The 12,708-nt window shown below is 41.6% G+C and overlaps 1 protein-coding gene across 5 annotated transcripts in view; it reads right to left on the reverse strand.

Annotated features, from left to right (window-relative positions):
• ABCB9 (ATP binding cassette subfamily B member 9) overlaps positions 1-12,708 on the reverse strand; it is a 66,573-nt gene that overhangs the window by 11,025 nt on the left and 42,840 nt on the right. For all 5 annotated transcript variants that reach the window (XM_068244257.1, XM_068244274.1, XM_068244236.1 and 2 more), the window contains 3 exons: positions 5,537-5,734; positions 4,003-4,131; positions 1,487-1,675 (listed from right to left, as the gene is read on the reverse strand). In XM_068244257.1, the coding sequence (XP_068100358.1) occupies positions 1,487-1,675; positions 4,003-4,131; positions 5,537-5,734 (516 nt within the window). The remainder of the gene's footprint in view (positions 1-1,486; positions 1,676-4,002; positions 4,132-5,536; positions 5,735-12,708) is intronic.

The raw sequence follows: 12,708 nt of genomic DNA on the forward strand, positions 1-12,708 counted from the left end.
GAAAGGAAAATAATGTGTGCCATTGTTCCAAGAGCTTAAAACTAAGAACCAGAAGAATTTCACCCACAGCATGAACAACTACTGTTTCCACAGCGATAGTCTAAGAAAACGAAAAATCTGTGTTTCTGTAGTAAGAAGCCCCCCACAGAAGCCCCACATAACGTAATCCTTAATTGATGACAAAGGGAAATGGTAAAATTGGGTTGTGTTTGGGGACTGTAGCACTGCCCTTTGTCCTGGCCTCGAATGCATTTGATGTGAAATCTTTATTATGTCATTGTTCTCTAACAATGTTGCGTATATCATACCTGTGCTGCTATAGGGGGACACTGCAGATGTAGCTTTCTCACAAGTTGTTTTCACATTGTGAAAATTAAGTTGATTCCCTAATCCCTGGTAAATTTTGCCATGTGCAATATTACTTGCATAAATACTGGCAAAAGTGCACAAAATAAGTAGTCTCAAAATAACATGAATTGGATATTACTTTTTAACCCATATTTTCTGTTAAAGGAACACTATTAATTAACATTTTTTTTCAATTGAGATAGGAAATGTTTAGGAAGTGCTGCTAAGTACTGGTGTGTACATTTGAATGCTTATTTCTTTGTTTACGATTATCTGATTCCTTTCACACTTTTCTGAGGGCAGTCTGAAGGCAGAGTGAGCCATGAGGGAAGGGGGAATTCCATTACAGTGCATCTGTTAATCCTGTGTGTGTGAGAGAGAAAGCTCTGCCTGTCTCTCACTGAGCTCTCTGCAGAGAGCAGAGGAAATGTATCTTATGTGGAAAATAACATTTGTAATTGTGTGTGTGAAACCTGACAAGTTTTAATATAACTGCTTCAATATTACACTGTTCTTAGCATGTCAGACTGCAGAGCTTCATACCTCTGCAAATGAGACATTCCAAACATAGCTAAAATCTACACACAATTAATTAATGCTTTTGGCTCTGATATTTAACATGAAAAGTAGGAAAATGTTTAAGCAGCTACTTAGACGTTATTTGTACATTGTTTTTTTAGAACACTTGGTTTGATAGTGTTCCTTTAAGACGCACCTGATGAAGTCGCACCTATATACTCAACCTGGTGCTTCCTCCTGGTGCAGAGGAGCGTAATTCAAATCCCCACCCCCCATGCTGTCCCACCTCCTAACCTAACATTGCCGCTAGCACCCTCTCACACCATGACCCGATACCAGTGACAATGATGGTTTGGTCCATAAGGCACATAGACTTTCCCCCCCACTTTGAGGAAGGGTGGTGGTGGTGGTGGTGGTGGGGGGGGGGGGGGGGTTAGTGCATCTTACGGAGCGAAAACTACCGTACTTTCTCGCTGGATGCTGAAAAGATATTTTGTATTCTACTATTAAGACAATGATGGCAACAAACGTTCCAACTCTCTGAGTCCTAAATATTTCACACATTCTCAGTCACAGTGCAGGCACACACAAATATATAGCTTCACTTATAGTCACTCACCTTTAACACTTGTGATGCTGGTCGGGTAGGATATGAAAAGGTAATATTTCGGAACTCCACTTTACCTTCCAAATGCTCAGGGGCAAGTGATCCATCATTGACCATCTTTGGTTTGCGGTCTATGAATTCAAATACTTTTTCTGCAGCACCAACACCTTGCATTAGCCCTCCATATACAGATCCAACAGACTACAGAACATAGACAAATGTGCAGAAAAATAATGTCAACAATAGTGTGAAGCTCAATATATGGAGGAACACTAATTTCCATTCTAGGTTTTAACTATTCATCACAACTCATTTATGCACTCATTCTGCAACAAAGGAAGAAGGTATGCACAAGTTGAGTTGGCCATAAACTAGGTGACAGTGGCCCAATCTGACAATCAATTATTCCATCTAGAAATCAGTCTGGAAGAAGGGACAATTTTCCAGATTTCAGCACAAATCAAAGAGAATATGAATACACTGTCTAGCTGTAAATAAATGTTACAACACAGAGGTGTGCAAAACAGGCAAGGTCCCAGGCACTCTCACCGCCCCGGTCCATACTCTGCAAGGTACACCCCAAAGGGGAGCAGGAGCAGCGCAGACATCCCTCAAGATGTTCTCGCATGACTCTTGTATTTTTGAAACCCCACAGGTAAGTTAGTTTTCAAGTAACATATTAGTGGTAGGACAGGGGTCTAGAGACTGGCTGCTCACACCTGCCCATGCGGCCATGTAATTGTATGACTATGTGAAACAGAGGGTCTCCTAGTTTAGAGGAGAGAGTGTAATCAGTTCAACCCTTGCATAATTTGGTACTGCATTTTGAATGCACATATTCTGCCCTTAAATTGGATTTTTGCATACCATTTAAAAGGCAGAAGCTGCTTGTGAATGAGCTCTTACCTAATCTGTGTTTTGGAAATAAATGGAAAGTTGTTGAGGGGGGCTCTTCTACACTATATGCTGAAAAACGTATGCATTTTATCTTACTATAGCAGTGCCATTGTGAAAATGCTTTCAGTTAAAACGCGTATAGTGTGAACTGAACCATAGGAAAACATGGACATTACTTTTAAAATCAGTTGTCCCTTTAGTTATAACTGAGATAAATTGATGTAGTTTAAAAGAACCCTGAAAGAAACCGTAACTAAGAATTGAACTTCATCCCAATCAGTAGCTGATACCCCCTTTCGCAAGAGAAATCTATTCCTTTTCTCAATCGGATCATCAGGGGGCTCTGTATGGCTGATATTGTGGTAAAACCCCTTCCACAGTGTGATGTCAGCGCCTCACAGCACTGAGGTACTGACATCACACTGTGGGAGCCTTGTTTTCAAAAGCATTTTGTGGTAAACAACAGCTGTTTCCAACTGCCAAAAAAGCAAGCAGCATCTCCTTCCAGTGACATCGCCTGCCAGCAATACAAATGGCACCATGTGATAAATGTCTGAATATAAATCATGGAGAGGAAAGATTTTACAATGGGCAAACACTGACTAAATCATTTATACATAATTATTGTAAAAATTACGCACTTTTTTATTATATGATTTTCACTGGAGTACCTCTTTAAAAAGGTCCACTATCGCGAAAAAAGCAGGCAGTTAAAATCTGACAGAACCGACAGGTTTTGGACCAGTCCATCTCCTCATAGGTGACTATCAGGGTTTTCTTTGTTTTCAGCAGCATTTCCTGAACAGCAGTTTAACTGCCAAAATAGTAAGATACCAGCCAGCCTCCCTAATTACTTGCACACTATTTTGTCAGACTTTGCAACTGCTGTTCAGGAAATGCTGTTGAAAACAAAAGAAAACCCTGAGAATCCCTTATGAAGAGATGGACTAGCCCAAAACCTGTTGGTTCTGTCAGATTTTAACTGCCTACGTTTTTGGCGATAGTGGTCCTTTACTCAGTTGCTCTTGGTTATAACTGAAAGGAAAACTGATTTTCAAAGTAATGTTTTTCTATGGCTTAGTTCATACTATATGCGTTTTAACACAAGCACTGCTATGTAAAGATAAAATGCAACAGTTCTTCAGCATATATAGTGTAAAAGAGGTCTAAGGCTCAGAAACAGGATGAGATTCTGAAGATTTTACATTTTGAGAGCCAATGAATTGTAAACTTTCCACAAGAAAATTGGCAAGTTTTAAAAAGACAGTGGGGATACATATAAATAGTGCACTGAGAAGTGCTTAAAACTGGGTGTTGCCAAGTAGCTATCATGGTCCTGCAGAAAATGTCACAGAGGAGTTGATAGAGAAGTACCAAGTGAGGATGATCATCAGAAATTGGACTCTGAGAAAGTTGTGTAGCTGAATGCTCTCCCATTCTCCCTGCAATGTTACCTAATATGCAGAGCATTGAATCTTATCAAAACAAAGCACAACATGGTCAGGGTGAGACACATATACTGAGGAGAGCAGAGAGTGGTAAGGATGGCAGCAATAAAGTAAAATGCACACAGTTGTAGACATGCTTTACTTGTGAACATGAAAGGAAACAAAATTGGATGCTATTCTCACCTCCATACAGTCTCCCAAGAGAAATTCATAAATGACAAAGGAAATCAGGTTCCCACTGGTCATTTGCTCAGATAAGACCAGGTGTCCACCATAGTAAAGTATACTGATTTGTAATACCAGCTGAGTAAACTAGGGAAGATAAACAGATTTATATTAAAGCATATCCAAGTTGAAAAACTAACTATAACAAGTAACTTGTCTATATATCTTATCTAAAGTTTAGATAGCTAACACAGCAAATCTAGCTGCAAACAGCTTCAATAGTTAATGATTATTTATTCCTGTGATACAATGAGGGCAGCCATGTTCTGTTTGTCACAGGCTGAGGGCTGGAGATGTTATCAGTTTGCCTGTGTGTAATGTGACAAATTCAGTTTCCTCTCCCCCTTCCTCCTGCCTCTGAAATCCCTGGCTTGTAACCTCCTCCTCTCCTGCCCAGACTGAGCTCCTATAAGCCCTTGCTACAGTGCCACGGCACTCTAAAAAGCTGTGGGTGAGGCTTGTTTAGTTTATAGGGAAATAGAGTATCAAAACAAAACAAAAAAAGTATTTGGCTTGAGGAACGCCCTATAAACTATATGAAAGGAACACAATTATGCAATGAGTAAAAGTTTATATCGGATCCACTTTAAATGGCATAATATCCTTATTTTATAAACGATATCCTACTGATTGCATCTCAACCTACAGACTTCACACCAGATATGGAATTATTTACCAGAAGTTCAGTGAGGGGTGATCTATAGCAAGATATTAAATGAAATCAATTTAGTGTTGCATAATGAATGAAGGGTTTGATTGGCTGAGATATGTATGGTGGACTGAAGGGACAACAGACCTAATAGTGGTCACAAAATCCTGACAAAATCCTCAGTACTGGACAATGATGGTCTTTTACCTTCATCTGTGCCTATATACACCTCTTACAAACATCACAGAGCAATGCTTATCTTATGTCTCTGGGGATCTTTAAGGTAGACTTACGTGAATCAAATTAAGGTCGGTCAGCATTCAGTTTTTATTGACTTGTTAGATGTAAATATAAACTGTCAATTGAAAAAAACTTGAGTAGATGGAAAAAAGGGAATAGCACATTTTTTTTCATGCACAATGTTTGCAGTTTGTCTCACCCATCACCCCTGCAACCTTTTCAATATGTAGGCTAAGTATATCTGAATGCGAAAATAATGAAGAATAAGCACCAATATGGCTTAAGTTCTATATTTGATGAAAACAGCAAAAGTAAACATATGAGTTGCAAAGCAGAGTTCATTTAATAATATCTTTTTTTCGTATTCTTGTGATTCCGATTTGCGATTTTTAATCAGTACTGCATGCTGTGTTTTTTTCTGCGCTTTTCTTCTTGTGTTGACAGTATGCAGGGAAAATCGAAACCACAAATCGGAATCGAAAAATCGGAATTGCAAATCAGATTTGCGATTTGCAGTGTGCACGGCACAAGGCCTTAATTCAGAAAATACATGAAATGCCCATGCAGTAACACGAATGCTTGCAGTTAAAGAGCCGCACTTACTCCAGTAGACCACACATAGTAAGTATAGGCGATAGCTTCTTTTTTGTACAGAGAGTAGACTTGCTGCAGCTTATCACTATATGTATTGGCTTCTGTCTCCTCATTAGCAAAGCTGCGGACGGTTTTAATTGCGGAAATAGTTTCCTCTGCAATGCTGTTTGCTTTCGCTAAAGCAGTTTGAACGTCTTTCGCAAGTTTCTGCAACAAGAACAATAGATGAAAAATAAATCTTGAGTACATATTTCTCAATCTGAAACAGAAGCCATTCCATAAACGTCTGCATTATTATCTGCCAAACACTGTGAGCCATCTGCATCTCAGCAAGAATGTGATCTAGGGGCCTCTCCACCACAAAATGTATACAGTCGCATGTGTAGTCTACTGGAAACATCACACTAGAATGTAAACACTCCACTGAGAAGAAAAGGTCTTCATATTCAGAGCATGAAATGGATTCACAGTCCCTGAGTAACATTTTTATAATGCCCTGCCAGCCATGTTATTAACATATGCAAATGATAAGCATATGCTCATCATTAACAATACTACAATGCTGTACTTCTAGGCTCTTCTCTAAGTATATGTTCATTACAGCTAAATCTAATGAGAAAACTTACAGCAAACCTGTCATTCACCAATATGAACGGGATAAAGAGCAGCTCCATCAGCCAAGACTGGTAATTCCAACAGTATATCAAAGGAGGAAAAAACAGCCCAATTTTGGTAATTACTTTGGGAAAGGGAAGCCTCTTGATCCTCCAGTGGTTTCTCCCGTTGCCCTCCTCCTCGCTATTCCAGCACTGAGACCCGGTAAGCCTATTGACAAGGGCTTTTTCAACAGAGCTCGCCCGCACTATCGCACTTAACAGGCCCAGCTTTTTCCACCAAGCCCGGGTGGCTGCTCTGCGCTACTGTGCAGACGCAAGCCTTCTACACCTTGGCAGTGGGGTGAGCTCCATGGGACTTTAGGGGTCCCAGGACTGGAATGAAGGGAGGGAGAGAGACAGGAAAGCCTTCCCTCTCCTGAAGAATGTGACTACATTTTTAAGCTAAGGATCTCCCAGGTTTTCTTGTTAAATGTTTCAGCTAAATACACAAAAGATAACCTGAGCTTGAAGGAGATTGAAGTTCTAAAACTTAACTTTTAATAACTATGTTAAAACCATAGGTTGTTACAAAACATTGTTCATGATAATGATAAAGCAGTGGATTAAGGTAATAGTAGCAAATAGACCACCCTGTTAACGTCACAGGGGTATAACTTCACTTGACACTGCAAGACAGATACAGTTTCACTATCCAACAGAAAAACCCTACATGTTTCACCCCCCCTAAAATTGGGGGCTTCGTCAGGGGTACATAAAGTGCTCGTGCTGAAGTGCCCTGTGCTAAAGTGCAAAGGTCTATCTATACATACAACATTCCATCATATCACAACAAGAATGTTTCAGTTATCTAGAATAGAGTTGGAATACCCATCCCTTGGTTAGAAAATAAGCCTAAAGGGCTAGCATAGAAAAATAATACACATTTTTAGAATCTGGTCTATGCAAAATCATTTCACCAGCATTTATAAACTCATAAAAGAGATGATTTAAATATATCTAATACATTGTGTACAGTAATATTTACTATATATAGAATGTAAGTGACTTTGGCTTGTCTCCAGATGCATTACCAGTGACACGAATTTACCACATTTGCATTTTTGGAGAGATTGTATCTTCAGGTGCTTAGTGACTGAAGGCTATCAGCATTGTTGTCAGCTGCAACATTCACCCATTATATACTGTCTATTTCTAGCTACTAGTTGCCTGACAGCCCTGCTGATCTGTTTGGCTGCAGTAGTATTTGAATAACACCAGAAACAAGCATGCAGCTACTCTTGTCAGATCTGACAGTAATGTCAGAAACACCTCATCTGCAGCATGCTTGTTCAGGATCTATGGATAAAAGCATTAGAAGCAGAGGATCATCAGAACAGCCAGGAAACTGGTATTGCTTAAAAAGGAAGTAAATATGCCAGCCTCCATATCCCTCTCAGGACAGTTGTCCTTTAATCTAGCATGTGTACAGGGCTTAAAACAAGCAAGGGTTGAGTCATAAAATGTATCTCACAAATTACCTCACCTTACCTATTTTTGCTCACACTTTAACCCCCTTGCCGTTCCAATTATGTCGGCAAGGGGGCGGCGCAGCACTTTTAAAATTCATTCATCCCCTACCTTATTCGATCGCCGCCGGCGATCTTTGCAAGCAGGAAATCCCGTTCAGAACGGGATTTCCTGCAAGGCTTCCCCCGTCGCCATGGCGACGGGGCGGGATGACGTCACCGACGTCATGGACATCAGAGGGAATCACGATCCACCCCTCAGCGCTGCCTGGTACTGATTGGCCAGGCTGCACAGGGGTCTGGGGGGGGGGCACTTGGCGCGGCGGGTAGTGGCGACTCGTCAGGTAGCGGCGGCGATCGCGTACTACACTCAGCTAGCAAAGTGCTAGCTGCGTGTAGGAAAAAAAATTGCGATAATCGGCCCAGCAGGGCCAGAGCAATCCTCCTGCGCGAGTTACCCCAAGCTCAGCTCGGGATAACCGGCAAGGAGGTTAATCCTACCATAGTCATAGTCTAATGTCCTACCATATTATTATTATTATTATTTAGTATATATAGCGCTGACATCTTCTGCAGCACTTTACAGAGTACACAGTCACGGACTGTCCTCAGAGGAGCTCAAAATCAAATTCCTACCATAGTCCAATTTTCTATTATAATAATAATAATAATAATAATATGTATTTATATAGCACTGACATCTTCTGCAGCTCTCTACAGAGTACATAGTCATGTCACTGACTGTCCTTAGAGGAGCTCACAATCTAATCCTACCATAGTCATGTGTGTCCAATGTAGTCTAGGGCCAATTTAGTGGTAAACCAGTTAACTTATCTGTAGGTTTTAGGGGTGTGGGAAGAAACCAGATGCCCAGAGGAAACCCACACAGACACAGGGAGGACATGCAAACTCTGAGCAGATAGTGCCCTGGCTGGGATTCCTTTTTTATTAAGTGTTGAATAAAGAGCTTTAATTACTTTGTTGGTGCCGACCCATCCTTGGATTGACTATGTGCATACCCCTTGGAACCCCACACCTTGCTACGTGGGTGCTTCTCCAAACCCCTATTTACTTGTCCTTACTTTGTCTGTGAGTGACGTCCATGATGTCACAGCCACTAACTTAATGTACACCACATTTAATGTGACCACAATCACATCCAGATACGTGACCACGCCCATTTTTGCTTTGCACGCTGCGGGTTCGTGGGGCCCCAGAAACGTTCTTTGTCCGTGTGCTGAAAACCCTAGCTACACCTCAGACTTTATGATCTGCATAGTGGGTCAGAGAATGGGGAAATATTAAAATTACTAAATTAGGATGAGAGCTATCATTCAGCCATTTTCAGAGGGAAAAATCAGCAATGGCAGTCTATGCATGTCTCACAGCAAAGGTTTCCTCCGAGAAAAATACATTGATGCTCATGGGAAATGCATGTAATGGTATAATTTATATTTACCATCAGTGTGGTCATCAGGGAATATATTTAGTTCTGAAAAGGATGATTGTGTGACCTGTTATTGTACACCTGGGTCAAACCTGCAGTGTATGCTTCACTAAGCCAGCTATTGGGAACAATATATAACATTGTCTTTCTTAGTACTCAGACAGGTTAGAAAGTCATTTTTTTTTTCCAGAAAATTGAGCTAACAGCTGTAGTGTAGGTAAATGAACAGTATACAGCCACTCCAGTCACCAGTTTATAATTTATAGAGTTCTCAGCACAGCTTTTCATACTGCTGCTTTACATGAAACTATCACTCCAACGTTCTCTAATTAATAAAAAAAAAACATGTAGCAGAAGGAACAGCATGACGTAGCATAAACTCAATACTCTTTCAAGTCCACCATATGTGCGCTTGTGAGGAAACTGTATCCCTAGGTGTGTCTCATGTGTCTCATGTTACTCTGCGTAATCCTCTGCCTATAATTAGGTGCTGACTAATACCAGGAACAGGGTGGAGACTTGCAGGTAGCTACTAAACAACTCTGACCAGTGTCACACATACATGTACCCATCTCCGTATTCCTACTTTATTTTCCTAAATACCTAATAATCAAACCATGAAAAAGAAATCTAACATTTTGCGTTTTTTTATATGATGTGCTTGGGATCCCACTGCGTATCCCTCACAGATTTAGCACATACATTGTTTATATGCAGTTGAATTTGGAAACTGCTCAATCACCTTAGAAGTAGTAGGAGGGGGAGCAAACTGTGGTAAGTGGAGCTTGAAGTGAGGAGAATACGGAGGCGGCCATCCATCTTCATTCTCTAATAAACAATGCCAGTTTCCTGACTTCAATGCTGATGCTCTGCCTCTATGGCTCCACGGCTAATAATTTAAGCAATTGGCCCAGAATGAGCATGCAGATCAGATGCTCGAACTCTGGCCTGACTCCACTGGCTGCATTCTTGTTGCAGGTGTGTGACTCAAAAGCAGCTAAAGCCGAAAGCTCAGCATGACAGCCAAGCAACTGGCATTGTTTATAACTCACTTCTGGTTCCAAAACAGTTCACAAATTTTAGTTAGAGGTAATACCAGATTACCAAGAGTAACTCTTGTTCTGAAAATTATCAGTTTCTACATATTTCCTATAGGTTAAAGGGAATCTTAAGTCAAATTAAACAAAGATTTTAACTTACTTGGGGCTTTATCCAGCCCCTCGGACTCCTACTGTGCCCACGACATCCTCCTGACCCCCGTACCCTGGGTAGCGGCTGCAACCCCCGCAAAGCTGGGCTGTTGCCGCCAGTCGGCAAAGCCTGGTCGCCCGGCACTGGGGAGTTTTTCGCATGGGCTGTAGCGGGACAATACGGCCAAGCAGCCAGCTTCTGCTGTTTTTAAAAAGCTTTTTGAACTAAAGTACTCTACGCCGTCCTCACAGGCGTGCTCGTATTGTTGTGTTGCTGGTAAATGTCTATGTACTTTTGCACTACTGTTAATGTCTGTCGTTTTGTCTGCCAGTGTATCTGTTGCCCGTCTTTGTACTTGCCATGCCATGAGAACCACAAATAATTCCTAGTACGACTTCCGTCGCACTTGGCGAATAAATCTGATTCTGAATAACGCGTACTGCGCATGCGCAGAATACTCCCGTTGCCGGGAGAGTGACCAGAGTGCGCGTGGCTCGGGACCACGGATGCACAGTAGCCAGCACAGCTTTGCGGGGGTCGCTGCAGCTGTCCGGAGGGGATCAGAAGGACGTCATAGGCGCAGTAGGACTCCAGGGGGCTGGAAGAATCCCCAGGTAAGTTAAAATCTTAAGATTCCCTTTAAAGCAAATTTCATACCTCCAAAGCTGCGCAATTATGATATTATGATTTTTAAGCCCATTATAAAGCAAATCCAAGGTGGAAAGTTTTGTCTAAAAAAAAAAAACATGCTACCAGATCAGAGGGGGATAGCTGGATCAGGTAATGTCAATTATCGCCGCTCCCTGCCACTCCTATGTCCCTCAATCGCCAAAAAATTGAAAATAAAATGGCTGCCACACAGCAGCTTTGGCGAAAAGAGGCGTGACAGAAGATCAGAAGAGACAGGGGAGAGACAGAGCTGGCCAATTAGAGCAGGGGAAGGGGCATTCCTAATGTCAGAGTGAGCGTTTTGCAGGAAGGAATGCCTTCTCCTCCTTCCCCTTGTACATTTCCGACAAGCAGCTTCTTGGGGGGGGGGGGGGGGGTGGATGACAGTGTGGCGCAGGGGGGCTAAAAGCATTATAGAAGGGAACACAGAAGCACGATATGGAGCAGGAACATGCCTCTGTGTAAGACCCCCTCCCCCCCCCCCCCTTCCGAGCCATACTTTAAGTTATCTATATCTGCTACATTTAGGGCTTATTTCAGCAAGTGCACCCACCGCCATTCACTATAACTAAACTCTGACCGCCAGCAACAGGGACCTCATAAAAGCAAGTGCAGAATTTAAATTAATAAACAGTGTACTATGATGTATGCATGTGGGAGTCACAAGGCACTCTAAAAGGTAACTTGCTGTAAGTGCAGTCCTACTCAAACCTTGAAGCATTATTGTCCCAAATAGGACCCGATTTGCTAAAGGTGTCCATACATTTATCAATTTTCCAGCTTGATGGAAAATCCGGTTCATGGGCAGGAACAGTGTTCTATTAAAGGGCCATAGTGTTGCACTGCATCAAACAGTGCAACTCTGCAGTTCAATCCATTTTCAATAGGTTTCCTGCTGAAACCTACAGCAAACCAATACGCAGTGTGTGGTGGCAATCAACCTCTCTCTTATCACATTCTGATCAGAGAAGGACCAATCATTTTGTCACATCATGTGGAAATCTATAAGTATATGGCTATCTTAAGCTTTTCCAGAGCTGAAAGATACTGGAGAACATACTGGTGATCTTTGCCAGGACTTATTAAAAATCATCTACTATTGCATGGCAAATGTTTGCACCCCTTGCCTGGGTCATTTAAGACCATACTGAGGATTGCTGAAAGGCTAATAAGCGTGTTAATGTACAATTGCATTGTGTTATGTATTTTGGTGCCTGGCCAGTATTCAACTGCAAATGGTAGTGTTGAAAAGCCCTGGTTGAAAAGCTGGAGACAACCGTTTGCTAATCCTTAGTGAGTTAATTGGGTGGGAAATACAAGATACTGGCAAGAATCTATAGAGCAATCTGCAGCTAGGACTGTGAGGACATAGGGCTGAAAAGGCTACAGAGGATTTTGAGAACTCATGTCTCACACATGCTGCTACCTCAACATGAAACCACACTAACAGGAATGGACAGACATTTCTCCCCGCTTAAAATGCACTATAAGTTACTTATCACCTATGTGCCTGTCTCTAAAACTCTGACAGATCTGACAGGCTTTGGACTAATCCATCTCCTCATGGAAGGATTTTCAGCATTTCCTTTATTTTCAAAATCACTTACTGAATGGCACATCCTTTCCAGGGATTGCTTTTGTAAAGAAAAAAGGAAATACTAAGGTCCCTTTCCCACTACCCTGCGTTTTGAGATCTGATTCCGATTGCTAACAGATCGCAAAACACAGGGTACAGTAGAACTAATTAAAACA

Source organism: Hyperolius riggenbachi, chromosome 1 (genome assembly GCF_040937935.1).
Source record: "Hyperolius riggenbachi isolate aHypRig1 chromosome 1, aHypRig1.pri, whole genome shotgun sequence".
Lineage (NCBI taxonomy): Eukaryota > Metazoa > Chordata > Amphibia > Anura > Hyperoliidae > Hyperolius > Hyperolius riggenbachi.